Source organism: Rana temporaria, chromosome 7 (assembly GCF_905171775.1).
Source record: "Rana temporaria chromosome 7, aRanTem1.1, whole genome shotgun sequence".
NCBI lineage: Eukaryota > Metazoa > Chordata > Amphibia > Anura > Ranidae > Rana > Rana temporaria.
In genome coordinates, this window is record NC_053495.1 from 99,531,635 (window position 1) to 99,556,611 (window position 24,977).

Here is a 24,977-nt window from a genome sequence, read left to right on the forward strand (position 1 = left end):
AGAGTGGAGAAAAGTCCCCTTGTGACTGCTGAGGAACTGACAAAAGATTTGTCAGATATGGGTACTGAAGTTTCTGCTCAGACAATACGGCGCACACTGCGTAATGAAGGCCTCCATGCCAGAACTCCCAGGCGCACCCCCTTGCTGTCTCCAAAGAATAAGAAGAGTCGACTTCAGTATGCAAAAATCATGTGGACAAACCACATAAGTTTGGGGATTGTGTTCTGTGAACTGATGAAACAAAATTAGAAGTGTTTGGGCCCATGGATCAACGCTATGTTTGGAGGAGGAAGAACAAGGCCTATGATGAAAAGAACACCTTGCCTACTGTGAAGCATGGCGGGGGGTCAATCATGCTTTGGGGCTGTTTTGCTTCTGCAGGTACAGGGAAGCTTCAGCGTGTGCAAGGTACCATGAATTCTCTTCAGTACCAGGAGATAGTGGATAACAATGTGATGCAGTCCGTCACAAACCTGAGGCTTGGGAGACGTTGGACCTTTCAACAGGACAATGATCCCAAGCATACCTCCAAGTCCACTAGAGCATGGTTGCAGATTAAAGGCTGGAACATTTTGGAGTGGCCATCGCAGTCACCAGACTTAAATCCGATTGAGAACCTCTGGTGGGACTTAAAGAAAGCATTTGCAGTGCACAAGCCTAAGAATGTGACTGAACTGGAGGCTTTTGCCCATGATGAATGGGCGAAGATACCCGTAGATCGCTGCAAGACACTTGTGTCAAGCTATGCTTCAAGTTTAAAAGCTGTTATAACTGTAAAAGGATGTTGTACTAAGTACTAAGATTGAATGTCAATTGGGGGTTGAATAAAACTGATAATGATGTGAGCACAGAAAAGACATTTGTGGTTATTTCATTATAAATGTTATGTTATATTTGTCTGACCTACACGTGCCTCTTTGATTTAATTGTAAGCAGGATGACAGGATGATCAAAATCAATGTCAAACTTGGCAAAACAATCAATTTCAGTGGGGGTTGAATAATTTTGAATACAACTGTACACTGCATCTGAATACCACAAAACAAAAATGCTATTTGAGTAATTATTAATATTTAAAGCATACTGCCCCATCCATCCATCCATCCATCCATGGCATTATGCTTTATTTTGCTTTATTTCGCTGAGAAATCAAAGGCCTACAAGCAGGAAGGCGTGCTTAGCTGAGAAAACCCTCCTCTCCATAAGACTCCTTGGATGACATAATTTGCCTAGGCAAGAAACCAGAAAAACTGTAAACAAAACAAAGTTTAAAACAAGTAAATATGATGTACTTTCCTATCTATTTACTAATGCCAGCAGCATGGGGATTAAAAATAGTCAATATTGATTGAGAGAATGAAGTTCCACTTTAATGTATCGCAGGAGATCTATTGTTAGAACAGCCAATGTAACTGCTTGAAACTGAAAGATGGATACCATTGGTATACTTCACAGTCAGCTTGAAAACAAATAATATTACCACAATCATTTTCAAAGAAGGGAAACAATGATTCTTTTTGTTCTCTATTTTAAAAACACTTTCAATAGGGTAGGGAATTTTGGAACCTTCACTCTCCAGGAAAACATAAAAATTCTCTCTCCTTCAACTAATTATATTGTCATAAATGTAGCGCCCTCCTACTTAGGCTGTTAGGTCAGTTTAGTTTTGTCTCCTTCTGTAATCAAGGGAGCAGAGATTGTTTGGCCTGATGTATTCAGGTTTTTAAAGGCTTGGAGTTGGATTGCTTCCCCCTGCCTCTAGAAGAAGCTTCTAGAGCCTAGCCAATCCCCGGGAAGGTGCGCCCAGAGGGTGCTAGGAAGCTGATAAATAGTCTGGAGCCCTGAGAAGATTGTCTTTCCCCAGTAGAAGAGTTTCCAGCCTTAGGGAGGCTGTTGCCCCTGAAGCAACCTATGGATTGGGTTGCTGTTCTGTGAGGATTCAGTGGGGCAGGGCCCTGGAGGTGACTTGGAACTTACTGTAGGACTTCTCCAAAGATAAATAGTCTAGAAAATGACTGCCCCCCTCACTGAAATGTGTCCGGAGGAAGCTGGAATGTATGCAGCTGTTCTGGGAACTCGGAAGTAAAGACCCTGCCAAAGAGACTTGCCCTTGGACTTCAGCTGTGAGAAGGTATACTTGTTATTATCATTTTCCAAACTCTCCTGCCACTTATGTTCCCATTGCCAGCCTTTTATGATGACCAGATGATTTTATAGTCAGTGTCTTTATTTTATCAATTTATAAAGCAGTACCCTGGGTTCATACATAATGCTTTGCTTTTTTTCTAGGTTCATACAGAGTGCTTGAAAGTAGTTTAATAAGACATCACATCTGGTTCAAATTTGCTGACTATTTAGAAATAACTAATTGTTCATATAGTTTTATTATGCTGTCCTTAATTTAAGATATATTCCTTTCTGGGCTACAACTAGGAAAGAACAAGAATTAATGATGAAAGCACTGTGATTGGTTGAATCAGGGGGATGTCCCAATATAGTTTTTTTATTTTCTCCATTATAAAAGTTAAGGTGACTAAATGCACTGAATCAATACACAAAAACAGGTTTTCTAAGAGTGGTTCTTAATGATCTCTTCGAAGAAGGATTTAATATTGAATCAACTGTCTGCCAACCAGGAGTTTCCTTCAAAATTCCACCTTTAACAAAGGTATTCTGTTTTATATATTTTTTCCAGTCTCATCTATGAATTGTTCTTTGGTAATTTATTTGTAGCTACAGGGATTCTTACTTGTGTGTTGATAATAAAGCATTTCCTAAAGGGGATAACTATGAGCTTTTAATCTTTACATTTTTGCTTTTATTTAGTAATGATTGTGTGTAGCACATCTGTTTTATTAATCCCCCATCTCATTTAGACAAGTAAGGATGTGAAACATTCATTTCTAGATGCTATTATTTGTTAAGATTTGTTAAAATGTCTATAAAGTAAATGTGGAAATGTATTTCAGTTAAAGAGTTAAGAAAAACCCAAGATGACTTGAGGGTCATAACGCAACCAATCTGAATTGACAGTGAACTTGGTTGTAGCTACTCTTCTCTCTTTCTTCCTTTGCTGTTAAAATTCTTAGTTGCTCATTTGTTTGTACTGACAAATAGGGACAAATTCTGTACTTTTTTTTCACTTTCAAAATATTTTAATTTAAATGCAATATAGTAAAAGGAAATTTAAGAAAAGTATGATTTTGCTCATACAAATAGCATCTTATTTTTACCTAGATGGTGACACTTGTTTTGCTGGCATTTGTGCCTATCACTTTTTCTCTTTTTTTTTCTTTTTTTTTGAAAGGGGCCGTAGTCCACATTAAAATGCCTAAGCAAAAGCTACCATTTCAAAAGAAGTACACTAAACAAAGAGTAAATAAATAGGTTTACCACCATAGAAAACAATTTACAATCATACATGACAATCATACATGACAAATTCTATCACTAAGAGTTCAGAGCAGGCACCTAGAGGTGAGCACTCCCGTGAGCCTACAAAAACTAGAACCTCTATTACACAAATCTACTTTTTGGAAGAAAAGTCCAGTGCTTGTCTAGCTCCTGCATTTTGTGGGCAGTGTAAATGTCCATTAGTAAGGTATGTGGTGCAGGACAGCTCAGTTTAAGGGCTCCCATGACACTCTAAATCAGGGGTCTGCAAACTTTTTAAACAAGAGGCCAGTTTATATTTTAAAGGGGCTAGATTGTGCCCAGTACGAGTAGAAAATGTCCCAGCAACAATGGAAGTAAACAATATCTCTTGATTGGTGGTCAGTGGGAGTAAGTAAGTTATAGCTAGTAGGTGGTCAGAAGGATAAAGAATAGTGTCCCATCTGGCATCAGTGGGAGGAATTGTGTCCCCTTGGTGGTGTCAGTGGGAGGATCAGTGCCTGAAATCAGTGGGATGAATAGTTTCCCAAGGTAAGCAAAGGGATGCATCTGGCCCGGAGACCGCTGTTTGGAGACCAATGCTCTAGAGGAAAGGTAACACTGCATGCAGGCTAATGGAACTGCCTGCTATATACTCATGGTGTCAGTTTCTTTTTTTCTTTTTTCTTTGGTTACTGCATTTGGCATTTATTTCCATTTGTTAGATAGTAAGGCTGCCTCTGGTGTCAGTTTCTGTGCTTTGACGTAAGAAAAGGTTTGCTTTAAAATAAACTTGTAGTCAGTTACACATTTTTTTAAAGATATAGATTTGAATTCAAGCAACCCAACCAGAATAATATTTTTGTTTTTATGTACATGGTAGTAATTAATTTCATTATATATATATGCATGTCTTGCTGCTTGCTCAGTAATGCTGCACAAGGTTTTTTGTACTGTAGTACTCTTCGATGTCTATGCAAGTAGAGCAGTTTGCCCGGAATAAATAAAAATAATGCAAAAAATTGGTTTTACATGAGCAGTCATTAAGTATAGATTATAATTGCCCTTTTCAGATATCCAATCAGCCACTAGTATGTCAACAAATTGTTTTATAATATAAAAGAATAAAGATATGCCACAGGAAGCAAAAAAAATGTAGTTACAGGCAATATTATTGCCAGGTAAATAGCTCCTCTCAATTTATACCGATCAATGAAAAACACGCTTAGTTGTTTAAAAGTAATAATAGTTATTCAATGTATCTATTTAGTGAGCTTAAACTGAGGCTATTACATTTAGGTTTATTTATTTAGGATTTAGTCCTTTCACTGCCAAGGACGTATTACAGTATTACATATATAATGGCTGTACAACATTAGGTAGTGGTGATGTAGCAGTGATGTATTATTGTAGCAATTAAAGAGGTAAAACAAGCTCACAGCTATTCTAAATTTCACCTATGGATCCTACGCTAAGGCTCCGTTCACACTTGTCATGCGACTTTGGACAAATAAAGTCACGTGACAAGCTGAAGCCCATTGATTTCAATGTTACCCATTTCAATATACGTGACAAAAAGTCACAACGACTTTGAAAATGTTTCTGCACTACTTTGATGCAACTTGAGTGTAAAGTTGCATCAAATTCGCACCCCAAAGTCGTAGTGGAAATTGTACAATTTTGGAGTCACAGTAGTGTGAAGCGAGCCTAAAGGTAGAAGTAATCAGACCAGTGACTTCAAACATGGGACAAGGTTTTTAGCATACAGTAAGTCACTATTTATAGGTGTTCTTACCTTTGATTCTATGATAAACATTTGGGCAGTTATATGGGGATGTAAAAATCATCAGTACCATATTTTAATTATGAGGTAATGCACTTTCATAATATATATAGTATTTAAAGCAAACTGCAAGGCTGGGCTCACACTTATGCGAATTGGAAGCAGGTTTCTCTGCATCCAATTGCATAGCAGGAGATTGTGACCGGCTGTCTATGGAGGCGGTTCACACATTTCCGCAGCGGCTCCTGTGCATCTTTTGGTCCATTTCAGGTCTAAGTTCAGATGCACCGGACTCCTGTTTTGAGCTGCTGGGTGTTCTAGTCTGAACCCAGCCTCATGTGCATTTTAAAAGAATAACAAAATGGTTCTGACACCTAATTCATAACATAGAAAACAGTGCCCGACAGAGAGGCTCAGTTCACACTGCTACGACTTACTTCCGACTTGATCCAACTTGGATGCTATTTAGGAGCATGTACAGGGCTGAAATCGCACACAAGTCAGACCAAAGCATCGCATAGGGAAACATTGAATTTGACATGTCATGCGACTTGGGGTCCCCCATGTTGCAGCAGTGTGAACTGAGCCTGAAAGGGTTAAAGACAAATATTTATATAAAGAAAAAACCCTGTGAGCTGCCAAAAATTGTGATGAAATGAAAGTGTTAATCTGACATCTACTGCAATCATTGAATGTGTGTTCCTCACATTTAGTAACAAATATATAAATAAAGAGTGCTGCGCTACTGTGATATACCAATGTGTACAATGAAAAATACTATACTGTGCATCCAAGAAGTGAATATAAATGAACTATTTAAATAAAGTACTAATACTCAAAAGAAAACTCCAATAATATCCAGTGATCCTGAATAAACACAATAAATGTCCAATGCTAAAAAGTCCAAACAACACTATTAGGTAATAGTGTATTAAATGTTATGGGTGTTAATTTCACCATTACGTATAGCCTTCACCTGTGATATTCTACATACAATATTCTACTGGTGTTTAAAACCCAAATGCCAGTGCTGTAAGTGCTTGCTGTATCTTCTCCAGTGCTCCACCAGCTAGTGAAAATATAAGAGTGGCCCTGTACTTATTGCCTAGACCAGGGGTCTCCGAACTTTTCAAACAAAGGGCCAGTTTATTGTCCTTCAGACTTTAGGAGGGCCGGACTGTGGCCAGCGGGGGTAAAAAATGTCCCGGCCAAGCATTGGTGAGAGTAAACATGGCCTCAGAGTTTGCAGTCAGTAGGATAAGGACTAGTGCCCCTATTAGTAGCAGTAATTGTATCCCATCATTGGTATCAGTGAAATAAATTGTGCCTCCTTGTTGGCGTCGGTAGAAAGAATAGTGCCTCATATCAGTGGGAGGAATAAAGCCCCAAAGGCCGGATAAAGGCTCGCAAAGGGTCACACCTGGCCCTCGGGCCGCAGTTTGGAGACCCCTGGCCTAGACCTATGGTATAGGTCTAGAAACACCTGTTCCACAAAGTCAGGGGTAACCAGATGTGTAGACTTCTTTAAGGCAGGTCCTTTAAAGTGAAACATTTCACCGACTGAACATTTTTAATACATTATTCCCTAATAGTGTTGCTTGGACTTTTCAGCACTGGACATTTATTGTGTTTATTCAGCATCACTGGATATTATTGGAATTTTTTTATGAGTATTAGTACTTTTTTTTTAAATAGTTAATTTCTATTCATTTTTTGGATGTATATATAGTATTTTTCATTGCACACAAATACAGATTGTTATGTCTTATTACAAGCATAATCCATTTTTTTAACATATACTGTACAGTATTACATTTTTGTTTGAACATAAATGCATATTAATATTTTACAGTTTGCTAAATTAACAGCTATTGAATGTTTTTCCAAAATTAAAACTTGATCGAGTTTACAATTATTTAAATTTCATTAATACTGTATATATTATATTGATTTAAAGACAACATTTTAGATAATATTATGTTTTATGGGTATATTCCTATTTTGGACAATATATATTATGTTTTTTTTATTTACATACATTTTTTGGGATTCTTCTTTGTTCAGTTTACTAAATATTAGATGCTGCATATTTTCAAGACTGAATGAGATTATATTGGTCTGAAAACAATTAAAATAGTAATTACTTTCTGGGAATAAGGGAGATCTAAGGAGTAGATTGCAGTTATGGTCTGTAACCTTTTGGCCAAAAGCTGCCTTTGGCCCCTAAAGGTCAGTTTATAATTTCCCAGAAAGGCGTAAAGGTTATATAAGGCACTTGCCAAGAATATTTACTTTGGAGTTGCCTCCAAACTTTTAGCCAGGGCCGGATCCAACCTATCTGATCTAGGGGTGCATTAAAATAATGTCAGGGAGCATAATTTTTACATATTATGTATGGCACTGACAGTCTGTGAGAGATGCCTATTCACCCAGTGTGCTTTTGTAACACAAATCACGACCCAGAAAAACTGTCTGATGGGCAGGAGTAGGCAGGAGTGAATATGGAACACTCGTTTTCTTCATCAGATTGCCCCCTTACATCAACTGTCTGCATCAAAGTGCCCCCTTAGGTCAAATGCTCCCCTTACAGTGCCCCCTTATATCAACTGTCTCATTCAGATTGCTTCCTTACATCAAATGTCCCCATCAGAGTGGTCCCCAACATCAATTGTCCCCATAAGAGCCTCATCACATAAACTGTCCCCATTGGAGTGCCCCCTTACATCTAATGTCCCCATCAGACTGTCTCATGGATCAGTGAATGCACTCTCAGGGACCTGGAGGTGTCTAAATTCTGGGGGGTTGTACAGCCGACCCTATCACCCCCCTAGATCCAGGGCTGTTTTCAGCTCATGGATGTTGCATGGACCTGGGTTATAACAAACAGCACCATAATAATAGCTCTTTATTTATATAGTGGTCAGTGTCAGTCCATGACTTCTGATAAAAGCTCTAATTACACCGGTAGCAAGTGGTACTTATGCCTCCTTCACATTTGTGGTAGCATAGCTGTCAGGAATGGATCTCCCTGTGTGCCCTTTTATATACAAACATAATTGATGTGCAGACTGCAGAAGTTCTACTGGATCAGTTTTTAGAAACTTTGGAAACAAAGGTACATTTTAGTTTGTCTTTATAGACAATCTTAACAAAACACTTTAGGTTGTATTTTCTTTTTGGAAGTTGATTTACGGTAAGAAAAAAGCTATATGTTAAAAAACAACATATAAATTGAAAAAAGAACAGAAAATATTGATCTCAAATCATTATAGTTTTCAATTAAAAATGAATGGATAATGAGCATTTAGTACTATGATGAATCAAACATAAATGAATAAAGCAAAATCTAAAAAGCCATCACATGCAAGTCTGCTACATGTATTTGTCTTTTTAAAATAAGCCCTTGGTGTTGTAGGCAAGACTGCTGGCTCTTTTAATTTTAAGCTGTGTATTTAGTGTCTTGATTTTACTCTTTTACTTCTTTATATAGTATAAACATAATTTTTATCTGGCTTCTTGATCCTAAGGTTTTTAAGTAAGCGATGAGAAACTTCATGATGCCTAACAATTCTAAGCAGCACATATACTCTGAGTTACAGTAGAATGACAGAAAATCGGTTTACCGATTCCTATAAATATAGAACACACACTTAACTTTGGGGGTGAATTGAGGTGGAAATATGACATAAGAAAATCCATCTAACTCTGCATAAAATGCTCCTGGACAAATATTCCTTAGAGCTCACAAAATGTTTTGGCTCTGTGATAGCAATGAAAAATGTCACTTTGAAGAGATTCAATTTTTGTCTTACTTTATGTGCAGTGGTAAAAAGTGTTATTTATTTTGAGCAATTAACCACTTGCCGACCGCCGCACACACATATACGTTGACACAATGGCACGGGCAGGCAAATGGGCATACCTGTGCGTCCCTTTAAATTTGCCGCCCAGCGGACGCGTGCATGCTCACCGCATGCCTTGTGAGTGTGCCAGCGGGTCCCGGGAACTCGATGTTCCCGGGCGGCCCACGATTGCGGTCTGCAAAGGCAGAACAGGGGGATGCATTTGTAAACAAGGCATTCCCCTGTTCTGCCTAGTGACATGTCACTGATCTTCTGTTTCCCCCGTGATCCGGAACAGTGATCAGTGATGTGTCACTGGTAGCTCCTCCCCCTAACAGTTAGAATCACTCCCTAGGACACACTTAAAGCGGTTGTAAACCCGCATCAAATTTATTTTTTTTCTCCTGCAAGGCAAAAGTCATAATGAGCTAATATGCACCGCATATTAGCTCATTATGAAATACTTACCTCGGAACGAGGTGTGTAAAACTTACCTGGTTCACGCAGAGCGAGAAATCTACTTGCTCCGGCGTGTCTTCTGGGTATCGCCGCTCCAGCGCTGTGATTGACTGGAGCGGCGATGACGTCACTCCCGCGCGTGCGCGCGTGAGATTTAAATTCGGCAAGGTCCAGCGGCTGCTGGTCCTTTAGCCGAGGATCCCCCCTGCGCATGCGCCGATGCAGTCAGCGGCGCATTGCAAGGGGAATATCTCCTAAACCGTGCAGGTTTAGGAGATATTCTTTATACCTACAGGTAAGCCTTATTACATGGCAGCACACTTGCGGAGTGACAGCTCTGAAGCAGGAAGTGAAATAATACATGTCACTTCCCGGTTTACTAAGTGGAAGGAGGATCAGTGAATGAATGTTCACTGAGCTACCTCTACCCTGCCTGGTAACATGGCTATACCTGTCGCAGGCCTGTAGGTGGGACAGGAGAGCCCGGGATACATGGTAGGGGGAAGTCACGCAGGGTGGGTGGTGATTATTGAAATGGCAAATTCTTTATAATTAACACATACAGTATATACTGTAACAACATAAACAAGAGAATATAATAGAAATACAAAAAAATGAACTAGTTGCTAGTAGTAGTCAAGTTTAATTGGACACCTTCTGTAAGGTTAAAGATGTTTTAAAGCTTGTCCAAGCAGCTTTTTTCAGCTCTGATGAGTGTCAGGATATACCCCAGCATTTCTAGTCATGTGGGTGATTCCGTGACCTTGATAACAATACAATTACCACTGAATGTGTTGAAGCGGATGTGGATTTTCCAAGAACATGATGAGAGATGTAAAAGTTCTAATTATACACAATCCATTCCCTGTGTTAATACATAGTCCAATGGGTGTTTACATTGTTGACATTTATTAGAACTGAGGATGCTGCATAGATAAGCAGAAAACCATCTTCAACATTACAGAACAAGTCCAGTCTATGAGATCAAATAAAACTATCATTGCAATAACCTTTAAGAGGTTGTAAAGGTACATTGTTTTCCCCTAAATAGCTTCCTTTACCTTAGTGCAGTCCTCCTTCACTTACCTCATCCTTCGAGTTTGCTTTTAAATGTCCTTATTTCTTCTGATAAATCCTCACTTCCTGTTCTTCTGTCTGTAACTACATGCATTAATGTGAGGCTTTCCCCCTGGTGTGGAGAAAGCCTCTTGAGGGGGGAGGGGGTGAGCGGGAGTGTCAGGATGCCCACTAACACACAGCTCCTTTCTCTATCTGCAAAGTAGAGAGTGTCCTGACTTGCCTGCTCGCCCCCTCCCCCCTCAAGAGGCTTTCTCCACACCAGGGAGAAAGCCTTGCATTACTGTGTGGAGTTACAGACAGAAGAACAGGAAATGTGGATTTCTCAGAAGAAATAAGAACATTTAAAAGCAAAATCGAAGGATGAGGTAAAGGAAGCTATTTAGGGATTTTTTTTTTTACCTTTACAACCCCTTTAAGGAGTAATAATCTTCACAGACAACAATACAAATGACCTTGAATGCCAAATGCATAGAATAAACACATATACAACAAAATAAAGTGGATACATTATAAAACAACAGGAATAATAAAAAATAATAACAAATAATTTAAAAGCCAATAGGGTTGATTCACTAAAGGCAAATAGACTGTTCAATTTGCCAAGGAATTTCCCCTGCTTAGTAAATGCAGTGAAGTAGTGCTGACTTTCATCATCCACTCTTGTGCAAGCAAGACTCAGTAAATCAACCACAATATCTATTATATTGAATATCTAGGTATATAGAGGCAATATAATTTTGCTTTGAGTAAGCTGTGTTACGAGATAGCATTTGATCTTGTGGAATCTTTTGCAAACTTTAGCAGAACCTTTGAGCTTTGTTCCAATTCAAGGGGCATTGTAAATCTTTCATTGAAAAACTGCTGAAAACAACTGTGTTGCTGCAAGGTCATTACTGGTTAATTTTTCACAAGAAAATATTATTTGCCTGTTACTCAGAAGCAGGTTACTAATACCTGTGAAAGTCTGGATGTTAGAAGAAAATAAGGTAGGTACAGGATCTAAGGTTTTATATTTTTGTTTTCTAATAATTCTTGGGTTACTGCGTAATTCTTACATTGAAAATAATATTGTTTATTTAGCCCAGGCTCACACTGTGCTGCGGGAGTGAAGCCGGCCGAGTTGAGCTGAACTCGCACGATTTCACTCCCGCTGGCAGTCCCGATTTCGGCCCCGATTTCAGAGACATCTGCACAGATGTTAATGTAAATCGCGTCCCGAAATCGCAAAAAGTAGTACAGGAACTACTTTTTGAAATCGGTGCAGCGATTTTTTTTTATGACAGTAATGCTTGACTCTCATTCTGGGGGTTAGAGGTGGGGTACATAATTTCACAGGAGGGGACCATGGCTGCATTAGTTAGGTTGGTGAATTTCTTTTCACTTTCTGTCCAGGAGAAACAACAGGAAAGCAGAGGAAATCTCTTCAAAGGCTGAGTAAATACTTTCTAAAGCACAGGGATATGTGTTCCGATTGGAAGATTTTACCTCTATTCTTTTTCCTATTTTAGATTAACCATCACTTTCTATCCCACTGAAGATGGTAACCAGAGTAAATAGAGGGAATAAATCTTCCCAGCAGAGAGACAGACAATGATAACATCTTAATATAAGTTTTAACAACTCTATTCAAAACAAAAGAAATAAAAATATTGTCTTTAACTGCTTGAGCTCAGGAAGGTTGTACCCCCTTTATGATGAGGCCATTTTTCTTTTCAGCACAATGCTACTTTAATTGGCAATTTCGTGGTCATGCAACACTGTACCCAAATGAAATTTATAGAAGTTTTTCACACAAATAGAGCTTTCTTTTGGTGGTATTTGATTACCACTGGGTATTTTATTTTTTATTATATAAATTAAAAAGACCGAAATTTCAAAAAAATATATATTTTTTACTTTCTGTTATAAAACATATCTAATAAAAAATAAATAAAAAAAACATTTATTTATGAACTTAAGACAAAATGTATTCTACTACATGTCTTTGTAAAAAAACAAAACAATAGGTGCATATTATATATATATATATATATATACATATATATATATATATATATATATATGTATATATATTATTGTGTGAAAGGTATAGACAAAAGAGAGAAAATGGTCTGGTGTCACCCAAAAAACACCTTCATCCCAATATATACAACAAAACACAAAGCCACCCCAGGACTTTGAATGAGGTGAATGCGGTTAGTCAGTCACATGACACAAGTAGTAAATGCAGTATCAAAGTTTATAAATAATTGTCATGCATATATGAACAACATGAAAAGTCTACACAATGATGGTATTATGACAAATGGTCCAAGGGGTCTGGAGCACAAGGCCCCATATTTATCAATGGCTAGGTCAGACTCCCAGATGCTGAATTTCCAGAGGTGGCAGCAGTAAGAGTCCAGCTCGGGAGCTGAGGAGGCAAGAAAAATCCAGACCCAACAGAGCACAACCGGGGGGGGGGCGGGGGGAACAGGCATGGCTGGGATGTGAGTGTGTTACCCCAGGGATCTCCCAATATCCATAGAGAATATCAACTGAAACATAAATGCATGTATAACAATTAATACTGCCATAGCAGCATAATTGTAAAGCAGTATACAATACAATGTAAATATAAATACACATAGTGTAGTCTGTGTTGCAGTGGTCAGTGTAGTGTAGTCTGTGTTGCAGTGGTCAATGTAGTGTAGTCTGTATTGCAGTGGTCAGTGTAGTGTATGTGTTGCAGTGGTCAGTGTAGTGTCTGTGTTTCAGTGGTCAGTGTAGTCTGTGTTGCAGTGGTCAGTGTAGTCTATGTTGCAGTGGTCAGTGTAGTGTAGTCTGTGTTGCAGTGGTCAGTGTAGTGTAGTCTGTGTTGCAGTGGTCAGTATAGTGTGTGTGTGTGTTGCAGTGGTCAGTGTAGTGTAGTGTGTGTTGCAGTGGTCAGTGTAGTGTAGTGTGTGTTGCAGTGGTCAGTGTAGTGTAGTGTGTGTTGCAGTGGTCAGTGTAGTGTAGTCTGTGTTGCAGTGGTCAGTGTAGTGTCTGTGTTGCAGTGGTCAGTGTAGTGTTTGTGTTGCAGTGGTCAGTGTAGTGTCTGTGTTGCAGTGGTCAGTGTAGTCTGTGTTGCAGTGGTCAGTGTAGTCTATGTTGCAGTGGTCAGTGTAGTGTAGTCTGTGTTGCAGTGGTCAGTGTAGTGTCTGTGTTGCAGTGGTCAGTGTAGTGTTTGTGTTGCAGTGGTCAGTGTAGTGTCTGTGTTGCAGTGGTCAGTGTAGTGTGTGTTGCAGTGGTCAGTGTAGTGTAGTCTGTGTTGCAGTGGTCAGTGTAGTGTTTGTGTTGCAGTGGTCAGTGTAGTGTCTGTGTTGCAGTGGTCAGTGTAGTCTGTGTTGCAGTGGTCAGTGTAGTCTATGTTGCAGTGGTCAGTGTAGTGTAGTCTGTGTTGCAGTGGTCAGTGTAGTGTAGTCTGTGTTGCAGTGGTCAGTATAGTGTGTGTGTGTGTGTGTTGCAGTGGTCAGTGTAGTGTAGTGTGTGTTGCAGTGGTCAGTGTAGTGTAGTGTGTGTTGCAGTGGTCATTGTAGTGTAGTGTGTGTTGCAGTGGTCAGTGTAGTGTGTTGCAGTGGTCAGTATAGTGTGTTGCAGTGGTCAGTATAGTGTGTTGCAGTGGTCAGTATAGTGTAGTGTGTGTTGCAGTGGTCAGTGTAGTGTAGTGTGTGTTGCAGTGGTCAGTGTAGTGTAGTGTAGTGTGTATTGCAGTGGTCAGTATAGTGTATTGCAGTGGTCAGTATAGTGTAGTGTGTGTTGCAGTGGTCAGTGTAGTGTGTTGCAGTGTTCAGTGTAGTGTAGTGTTTTTTGCAGTGATCAGTGTTGTGTAGTCTGTGTTGCAGTGGTCAGTGTAGTGTGTGTGTGTGTGTGTGTGTGTGTGTGTTGCAGTGGTCAGTATAGTGTAGTCTGTGTTGCAGTGGTCAGTGTAGTCTAGTCTGTGTTGCAATGGTCAGTGTAGTGTAGTCTGTGTTGCAGTGGTCAGTGTAGTGTAGTCTGTGTTGCAGTGGTCAGTGTATTGAGTATGTGTTGCAGTGGTCAGTGTAGTGTAGTGTGTGTTGCAGTGGTCAGTGTAGTGTAATCTGTGTTGCAGTGGTCAGTGTAGTGTGTGTGTGTGTTGCAGTGGTCAGTATAGTATAGTCTGTGTTGCAGTGGTCAGTGTAGTGTGTGTGTGTGTGTTGCTGTGGTCAGTATAGTGTAGTCTGTGTTGCAGTGGTCAGTGTAGTGTAGTCTGTGTTGCAATGGTCAGTGTAGTGTAGTCTGTGTTGCAATGGTCAGTGTAGTGTAGTCTGTGTTGCAGTGGTCAGTGTAGTGTAGTCTGTGTTGCAGTGGTCAGTGTATTGAGTATGTGTTGCAGTGGTCAGTGTATTGAGTATGTGTTGCAGTGGTCAGTGTAGTGTAGTGTGTGTTGCAGTGGTCAGTGTAGTGTAATCTGTGTTGCAGTGGTCAGTGTAGTGTGTGTGTGTGTGTGTGTGTTGCAGTGGTCAGTATAGTATAGTCTGTGTTGCAGTGGTCAGTGTAGTGTGTGTGATTGTGTTGCTGTGGTCAGTATAGTGTAGTCTGTGTTGCAGTGGTCAGTGTAGTGTAGTCTGTGTTGCAATGGTCAGTGTAGTGTAGTCTGTGTTGCAATGGTCAGTGTAGTGTAGTCTGTGTTGCAATGGTCAGTGTAGTGTAGTCTGTGTTGCAGTGGTCAGTGTAGTGTAGTGTGTGTTGCAGTGGTCAGTGTAGTGTAATCTGTGTTGCAGTGGTCAGTGTAGTGTGTGTGTGTTGCAGTGGTCAGTATAGTATAGTCTGTGTTGCAGTGGTCAGTGTAGTGTGTGTGTGTGTGTTGCTGTGGTCAGTATAGTGTAGTCTGTGTTGCAGTGGTCAGTGTATTGAGTATGTGTTGCAGTGGTCAGTGTAGTGTAGTGTGTGTTGCAGTGGTCAGTGTAGTGTAATCTGTGTTGCAGTGGTCAGTGTAGTGTGTGTTGCAGTGGTCAGTGTAGTGTAATCTGTGTTGCAGTGGTCAGTGTAGTGGCCCCCCCTACACTACGCCACTGCCTGTGTGTATGCTCAGCAAACCTTGCACTGTAAAATAGATGTCAGAGAAAGTCTGTTGGTGGCATTTCTAGTAAGCATAAGACCATAACTCCTTTAGGCAGCAAATCATATTTCTAGATTTTACAGTTTTTACTCTTTTGTATCCTTTTTGCAAACAGAAAAAAAGTTGCTGCAGAGAATCTTTTTCTTCTTTATGGCGGACGTGCCGAGGCACCCACCTTTGCTAACTGATTGGTTGCTGTAAAGAGAGGCAGGACTCAGTCAAAATGATCCAGTTGAAGAACTATACATTTGGAGTATTGTTTTTTTACTCATCACTAGTCAGAAATGGTAACAGTCAACAAATGACTGTTGAATCATTGCTGTTATGTCTCAACAACATATGTCAAATAAAGGGACCCTATTGTTACATAACTGATGGGTAATAATTTATATCTGCATATACTACATGCAGCCCATAAATTGCCTCCTTGTATACCTTGACGTACCCCAAGGATTTACATCATGGTCCTCATGTAGAAAAATCAATTTAAAATATAATTTTCTCTAATATCACTGATCTCTAAACAAACTAAAACTATACACTTGCTGAAAATATACTATACTCTAGCAAGAGTGTATTATTTTACACATAATTATTTTCTTTAAGTAGGATTTTGCTTATACCCAAAAGGTATTTTCCCCCATAGATATTTATGATATTAATACAATTCTGTTGTGTGCAGAAAATGACGAAGAGAGTTGCTGTGATTGGTGCAGGAGCCAGTGGATTGACAGCTATTAAGTGTTGTCTTGATGAGGGACTGGAGCCCACATGCTTTGAAAAAACGGATGATATTGGAGGACTCTGGAGATACAAGGTGAGTGTGAAAACAGTTTTATAAATGAGAAATTTCTCAATATATAACAGGTAAGCCATCAAAGGAGCAAATACATAAAAGTTCTCCAGCTTCAATCTACTACTACTACCAGTAAGTATAAGGATTGCTCTTCATCCCCCCTAGTGCCCAAAGTTGGTATCTAGCACGGAGAGGGATTTTCTATAGGCCACCTACCTGCCTCCCATGGGCAAGGTTGGAATCCCTCTTCCAAATAAGCTGTTTTTTTGCACCTTTGGACACTAATGCTCTGTACACACGATAGGTTAGTCTGATGAAAACGGTCTGATGGATTTTTCCATAAGTTATCCGATGAAGCTGACTGATGATCAGTTTTGCCTACACACCATCAGTTAAAAAAACGATCGTGTCAGAACGCGATGACGTAAAACACAACGACGTGCTTAAAAAAAATAAAGTTCAATGCTTTTAAGCATGCGTCGACTTGATTCTGAGCATGCGTGGATTTTTAACCGATGGACGTACCCACAGACGATCGTTTTTTTCTATAGGTTTTTTATCCATCAGATAATTTTAAAACAAGTTCCTAGTTTTTTTAACCTATGGATAAATAACCGATGGGGCCCACACACGATCGGTTTGGTCTGATGAAAACGGTCCATCAGACTAACCTATCGTGTGTACGCAGCATTAGCTTAGTCACGCTATGTCAGATACAAAAGAGTTCATAAAACAAAGCACACTCAATTGTAAAAACCAGTAAAATAATCAAAATGTCTTTGATGGGTTTCTCTTTATCTGTGCTGGCTGTGATCCTTAAAAAATGATTCTAATACATGTTCTTGCCATAGGATGAGCCTGAAGATGGCAGAGCCAGCATCTATAAATCTGTTGTTATTAACACCTCTAAGGAGATGATGTGCTTTAGTGATTTTCCAACACCAGAGGATTTCCCCAACTACATGCATAACTCCAGAATTATGGAATATTTCCGAATGTATGCTGAGAAATTCAATCTTCTGAAATACATCCAAAATAAGGTACCTTAATTACTTTATCATACAACATAACACAGTAAGAAAAATGTGTACCGTATTTGCCGGCGTATAAGATGACTGGGTGTATAAGACGACCCCCTAATTTTCCAGGAAAAAATTTGGTTTTGGGATATACTCGCCGTATAAGACTACCCCCTTCCTACTAGACTTTCTGGAACCTAAGGGGTAGCCAGAACAACCGCTGACAGGAACAACCGCTGACAGAAACAGGCTTTTTTCAGATCTTACTGTGCCATTACATTACATGCCTCACTGTGCCATTACATTACATTACATGCCTCACTGTGCCATTACATTACATTACATGCCTCCACTGTGCCATGACATGCCTCCACTGTGCCATCACATGCCTCCACTGTGCCATCACATGCCTCCACTGTGCCATTACATGCCTCCACTGTGGATCACATGCCTCCACATGCCTCCGCTGTGCCACCACATGCCTCCGCTGTGCCACCACATGCCTCCACTGTGCCATCACATGCCTCCACTGTGCCATCACATGCCTCCACTGTTCCACCACATTCCTCCACTGTGCCTCCACTGTGCCGGCCAAGACGATCTCCCTACCTTACTTTCTTTTCAGATTTTGGCTTCCAGGCTGCGGGCATCGATGATTCAAAAGCCGCGCCTCCTCCTCAGGCTGTTCCGTGATAGGCGGAACACTAATTTTCCCAGCAGGGCCTCTGTTCAGTGTTCCGCCAATCACGGATGTCCTCTTGTCAGAGGATGAGAAGGCATCTGTGATTGGCGGAACACTGAACAGAGGCCCTGCTGGGATAATGAGTGTTCTGCCAATCGCGGAACAGTCTGAGGAGGAGGCGCGGCTTTTAAATCATGGATGCCCGCAGCCTGACGGAGACAGGTACCAACGTATAAGATGACCCCCGACTTTGGATGCATTTTTTTGCATCCAAAAGGTCGTCTTATACGCCGGAAAATACGGTAATTATGGTCTCTAAATTGTAAATTAATTGTTTTCAGACAGAGAGCAAATATGTGATTCTTGGCAATAGAATTAGTTACTTTTCCAAATAGTACTTCATATGTTCAATCTTTGTATATAGCCTTATTATTGAAAGTTTTGTTTTTTATCTGCATGCTGCTAGATATTTTCCTGTATGTCTTGCAGAATACACCTACTCTCGTAGTATTTTTTACATATTTTCTCCATATTAATGGGGGGCAAAGTATGCTTATTCTTCAAAGCTGTATTCACAGTTTTCTTGAAATAAATAATATTATTTAAACTAAAAGGGCAAAAGTACTTTCATGTCCTGCTTCGCCAGCATCCACCCTCCCATGCTAGTCACATATCCATAAGCCAAGGCATTTAGAAACATGCACTGCTAATGAGGAGAGCAAACTGGATCATCCTTCTCCATAGATTATTAAGTTGGCTTACTAAAGGATAACCAATCACGTACAGATTAAATAAGTAAATTTGCTTTTCATAATGATTGGATAGTTGGAGTGACGATTTGCACAATTTATCGCGTGAACATTCTCAGTCTCCATGCATCCAATTGCCAAAGCTTTTCACAAGTGGTATTTGACACAACACCTAGTAGCATTTAGCACCAATATTTTCAGCACCCATAAGGTAAGACTGAGATTTTAGTTGTTTCAGTAAATGTAAACCCAATAATTAATATACCATATAATCCTTTTACATGGCAATGCAATTTCAAAAATCATTTTTAATCCTTTGAAATCTACAGCTTTCATTAAATTAGTATGTGGCAATCCTCATAAGAGTCCTTGTTGAGGCCCATCCTGATATAGGGGGACATCTGTCTCCCAATGCACGCCTGTGTTGTCACTCTGTAACATGGAGACATTAAGTAGGCATGATCTCCTATTGACATCTCAGGAGGCCCATCCTGATCAGTGACATGCAGCTACTATTTAAGTGAGTGTACATAGCTAGGAATTGGTTGTAAAAACCTTGGTAGAGATCAGTAGAGCTGAAATGCAAATATGGATTTCTCAAAGAAAAAAACATGGCAATTGTTTATCAAACACGGGGGTTGATTTACTAAATCTGGAAAGTGCAAAATTTGGTGCAGCTGTGCAGGGTAGACAATCAGCTTCTAACGTCAGTTTGTTCAATTAAGCTTTGAAAAAAAAAACTGGAAGCTGATTGGTTTCTATGCAGCGCTGTGCCAGATTTTGCACTCTCCAGCATTAGTAAATCAATCCCACAGTACTTTAAAACTACTGTATTATTCAGTTAGGGTTAGTGGGTAAGGGCTCATTTAGGCTGGCCATGCATTGTACAATTTTCTTATTCAATTTTCCTTTAGATTTACCAAAAGCATAATATGAGGTCAAACCTAAACACAGTCAGGCATTCCCTGGCACTATATATTTGAAGGTAAATCTACAGAAAAGTTAATAATAAAATTGTATTGTGTATGGCCAGCCTTAGGCCCCGTACACACTGTTTGATTGTTGGACGACTGAGCGTCTGATTTTTGTCAAAAGGGCATGTGCAGGATTTTGTCTTGCATACTAACTATCCACAAATTGTCGTTTGACAAACACAACGTATTGATGTACTATGAGGCCCTGTACACACGGGCAAAAATCTCGTCAGGAAAAAAACGTTGTTTTCCCTGATGAGATTCATGGCAAGATTCTCTTGCCGCCCGAGTGTACACACTGACCTTTCAAAAGAACCGCGGTTCTCTTGAAAGGAAAGAACGCAATGACGTCATCGTTTCTACCTGACCCCTGCTAGACTGGCTAGAATGTTCAGAGATCAGGGATCGACCTGCTGGCGGTGCTCTATGCCTGCTGCCGATTTCATGCATGTTTTTTGGGAATGCACACAGATTCAGACGTACTGGCAGGAAGTGGTGGATTGTATCCGGTCAGTCACCACCATCTCGGTCCCCATGACTGTGGAGGTGTGTCTGTTACTGTTGGTTGAACCCCTGGCTACGACCAGGGCTATAAGAACCCTTCTCATTCTTGTTCTCTTCTACGCCAAGAAAATAATTATCCTCTCATGGAAGAGTTCCTCTGCCCCCAGGGTATCAGCCTGGAAAGTCTTAGTCAACAAAGCCATCCCATTCTACAAAGCCACATACTTGAGCAGAGGAGCATTGACCAAATTCGATAAGGTCTGGGGGGGTTGGATGGCCTCCACGGATACGGTATCAGACTAAACCAATTTGACGGAGAGGTGTAGTATTTAGCGGATGCAGTGGTAGAGGAATTCTGTAGGAGGGAATCATAGAAACATTTATCCCTAAGCACGTGGGGGTGACTGTTCAATTCTGCAGAGGGGCATGTGGTAATCTGTTGATATGGATGGGTTTCTTGGGTGGGAATGAGACCGTATATCATTTGGTTTTTGCACTGGAGCTGGGTGTGGGCGGAAGAGCCTTATGTATATTGTATGGGGGGGATTGGTTATGCTCTAACTTCATTTTGCTTCTATTTATCCTAGTCCGTTCAGTGAATATGGACGGTCTCCAATGCGAGCATTTCTGTTCCCTCATTCCTTCCCCCCCCCCTTTTTTTTTGTTTTTTTCTCTCCCCCCTAATTTTGTTAGGTTTTAGTTTTGTGCACCGGTCTCTGTGTTTCAACCGGTCACTGTTGGTCATGTATGTGGCCTGTTAATGTATGTGTGTTTTGAAAACTCAATAAAAACAATTTTACAAAAAAAAGAAGCAGTTTTCTTGCTGGTCTTTGCCGAGAAAACCGGTCGTGTGTACAAGGCTTTAGAGTATAAAGAGGAAGTTAATTTCTCAAGCGCCACCCTCTTCCACATGTGGCTAGAGTATGATAGGGATGGCTGCGGCTTGTGTCACTACTGTTTGTGCTCTGCCTATATATTGTAATATTTCTAAAGCACTGGACAGGCTTGATAAAGAGGACTTGAAATGTGTTGCCACGTCCACTTATGTGTGACGTCATTATGACCACTCTGCCAGCCAAGACTTGCATCTTTGTGGTCCACTGTGGCCACCCTCTGCACATTCTTAGCTGGCTCTTCCTGGTTACCCAATACTGCTCAACTGGCTCTTCCTGGTACCTGGTTATCCAACAATGCTTCCTTTGAAGCCATCCACTGGAGAATTTTACTATTATACCAGTCACCCTTTATTTTGCCACCTTTGGGACAAAAGGTGTATGCCACCTGCAGCAGCCTTGTATTAATGCAGTTTTTCTATCAACTATATGTGAGTGTTTATTTACACACAGAGAAGTCTCATAAACTGAAACAGTAACGGCCAGTTTATGAAGCTGTGATCTGAGCGCTTCATTGGCGATCTGAGTCAGAATTCACAACACAATGGTTTGCGAAAATTACTGAAATTCAGCAAATGGAAAATCTTACAATGGCTCTAAGTGAACAGGAGGATAAGTTTAGAGATATCTGGACCCCTATGTTATATATAAGGAGCGGGGGGGGGGGGGGGGGGGGGGGTAGGGAGGGGAGGAGGAGGTAATTTATACTTTTTTTTTGGACTTGTAGTCCAGAAGCGGGCGGGGGGGGGAATAACATGGGGATGTAGACATCTTGACAAGGATAGACAACCATAAGTGATTAGTTAATGAGAGGTAGTAAAGAGAAGAGGTCAACCATCACTTGTTTTCTGTTTATTTAGGAATAAGTAAATGTTAATGAAAAGAAAGGTTATTTTTGATCAAGAAGACCAGAATTGTGGTATAGATTTAGGTTGTTTAATTGTGATGTGTTAATATCCTTGTATAAGAAAAAAAAAAATTATGAAAAATAAAGAATTTACAAAAAAAAAAGAATTCACACTCCCTGATTCACCATCTCAGAGGTGGTGAATCGGGAAGAGAAGAGGGAATCCCGGGGGATCTGAGGATGGAGGGAGGAAGATTTTTAACTTCCTTCTACCTCGTTCAGACCCCCCAACACTGTAACTATGTCCCCCTGTAATATTTATGTGTATACATATATATATATATATATATATATATATATATATATATATATATACATACATATATATAATGTGTGTGTGTATATACATGTATATATATTTTGTGTGTGTGTATATACATATATATATATATATTATGTAGGGTGACTCTTTATTTTAATTACATTAACCACGCCGTCTGTCAGTGTACTGAGCGGTGATAATTTATCACTGCTCAATAAACTGACATCTCTGTGTTTCTGTGAATTTCTGGTACTGTAATCTCATAAAGTCTCACAAACTTCCAGTATCAGGGGCCGTTCTCCACTGTTTGAAGCGTTGGTAGATCACCTCACTCCTCCAAGGGTAAAGCGTAGAATGGTGTGCTCTTTCTTTTTTTGTTCTGTTTTTCTCTCATGGCCATTGGAGAGACTAGAGAAACTGCCACCTGCTGGACACCTCACAGATTACCCATAGAAATCCCATGCCTACTTATTTTTATGTGAGCATATTACCTTATGGCTTCACAGATATGTTGTTTAATATATATATATATATCAATTTAATATTTTAGACTGCTGTGTGTAGCATAAAGAAAACCCAGGACTTCCCCACCACTGGCCAGTGGATTGTTACCACTGAAAGGGAAGGCAAACAAGACACAGCTATATTTGACGCTGTGCTCATCTGTACTGGGCATCATTCATTTCCAAACCTACCACTTTCTTCCTTTCCAGGTAAGTAGTCTTCTATTACATTAAATGTTTAAATGTATCTGGCTATTTTTGACAATATCAGTTAATTACATTTATGGTCACTCGGTTTTACTAGGAATAACTTTTTCCCTTGCCCTATCTAACTTAAAGGTTAAAAATGTTTGACTGATCAGATTATTAAACAAAAATGCTAAATGGCTCTTGTCTGTACGTACTTGGCGTACTGTGGCAGGAGCTTGCCTTCCTAATGTTGCTGAACTAATCCTTGTGATAAAAGGCATCTATGAACAAAAGATTAGAGCACACACATACAAAAATTACATTTAAATCCTGCAAGGCTATTTAAAGCACCTGAACATATTAAGCAGATAAGCAAAAATATGGGGATTTGTTCACACCATATGGCCATATAGTGCCAAATCCACTTCAGCGTCAAAGTGCCCCATTTTCAGTGGGTCCTACACTATTCATAGAATTAAATATCCTGCTTCTCAACCATGGGGGAAATACACTCCTCGTTATGGGAGAACTAAAAGCACTCCTCCTATAGCTCAGGTGGACACTGATTAGAAGTACTGGTGGGAGAGAATGGGGTGCTCCATCCCAAGGGGTCTGGTCAGGATCTATATAACAGACAAACAAATACTTGAAGGGCACACCCTAACAATACAATACATTAAAGATGGTGCTGATATAAGACCATACAAACAACAAAAGAGAAATACACTCCTCTTTAATCCGAATGCAACTATAAGCACTGAATTTTACTGGAGGTTATATGTGACAGTTTCACTCTTGCCAGCATGTATATGCGTTGGCTATTTTCAGGGATTTATTTACACATCATGCTTCCTAGGCAGACTTGGTTGATAAAACAATATTTAAAATGTTACACTACTCCCCCCACCCAAGTCATATAATTATTTTTGTGAAAATTAGGCAGTAAAAAAATAAGAAATTGCCGCTTGTATACATGTTCTTAAAGGGTAATTCCACTTTCATGGGAAAAATAGCAAATAAAAAGAAATATGATTGCTACACAGGCCATATTGTAATTGAATGCTATTAAAAATTACCTTTCCTTTCCAATCTGTAGCGCTGTAATTTTCTGTAAAATTAAATTCAATACGGTAACTTGGAGCATTCTATGCAACATTGGTGTACGGTACATCCAATTTCCTGCTTGTGTGATTTTCCCAGAAGTCGGCAACGCAAGGTCCGGTTATGGGTATATGGGGTATCTCAGCCAATGGGCAGGTGTTTTCTTGGATCCCTTGGCCTGCTTGAAGAGCCTATATATTCAGGTGGAGTCAGGTGATTTGTGTTCTGTGCCACCTGGAAGGCTGTCTGGGTGGACATTTGTCTTATTGCCCGGGTTGCTAGGCCGGAGATGGGGCCTATCCTGGGCACATCTGGCTGTTAGGCTGTCTGAGAGCCTATTTAGAAGCAAGAGAGCAGCGCAGGTTTGGGACTGCGGCTTGCAGTCCAAGCAAAAGTGACAGTTCTGTTGGCCGGAGAACCTGTCATCAGTAAAGGACTATCTGCCTAATTACTAGAGACCACAATGAATAACTGAAGCAAGTACCGGAGCAGTATTCTCACCAACTGGGGACGGTGAAGAATCTGGAAACTTCAGTAGGAATCAAGCCAGGGACCCAGCCAGCGGAGATGAGACTTGCAGAGCAGCCTTGTGTGGCAAGCCAGGGACCAAGCAGGCCAGCAGGGGTGAAGCTTGAGAGGTATCTAGAGAGCCAAGCTAGGGACCCAGCAGAGAAGTGGGTGAAGGAACTGTTAAGCTTTTTGTTTGGAATTGTTAAAGACTGTTGCCATATGAGACAGCATTCCTACACATGCAGATGTGC

General features: G+C 40.2%; 1 protein-coding gene across 3 annotated transcripts in view; it reads left to right on the plus strand.

Moving 5' to 3' along the window:
- The window catches only part of LOC120945537 (flavin-containing monooxygenase 5-like), a 96,210-nt gene that overhangs the window by 30,752 nt on the left and 40,481 nt on the right, over positions 1 to 24,977 (plus strand). The window contains exons 1-4 of one of the 3 annotated variants that reach the window (XM_040359749.1): positions 11,413 to 11,522; positions 16,320 to 16,454; positions 17,285 to 17,473; positions 22,974 to 23,136. In XM_040359749.1, coding sequence (XP_040215683.1) covers positions 11,505 to 11,522; positions 16,320 to 16,454; positions 17,285 to 17,473; positions 22,974 to 23,136 — 505 coding nt within the window. In that variant the 5' untranslated portion in view covers positions 11,413 to 11,504. Of the gene's footprint in view, positions 1 to 11,412; positions 11,523 to 16,319; positions 16,455 to 17,284; positions 17,474 to 22,973; positions 23,137 to 24,977 lie in introns of those variants that run through there. The other 2 variants (XM_040359750.1, XM_040359751.1) reach the window with 2 other exon arrangements.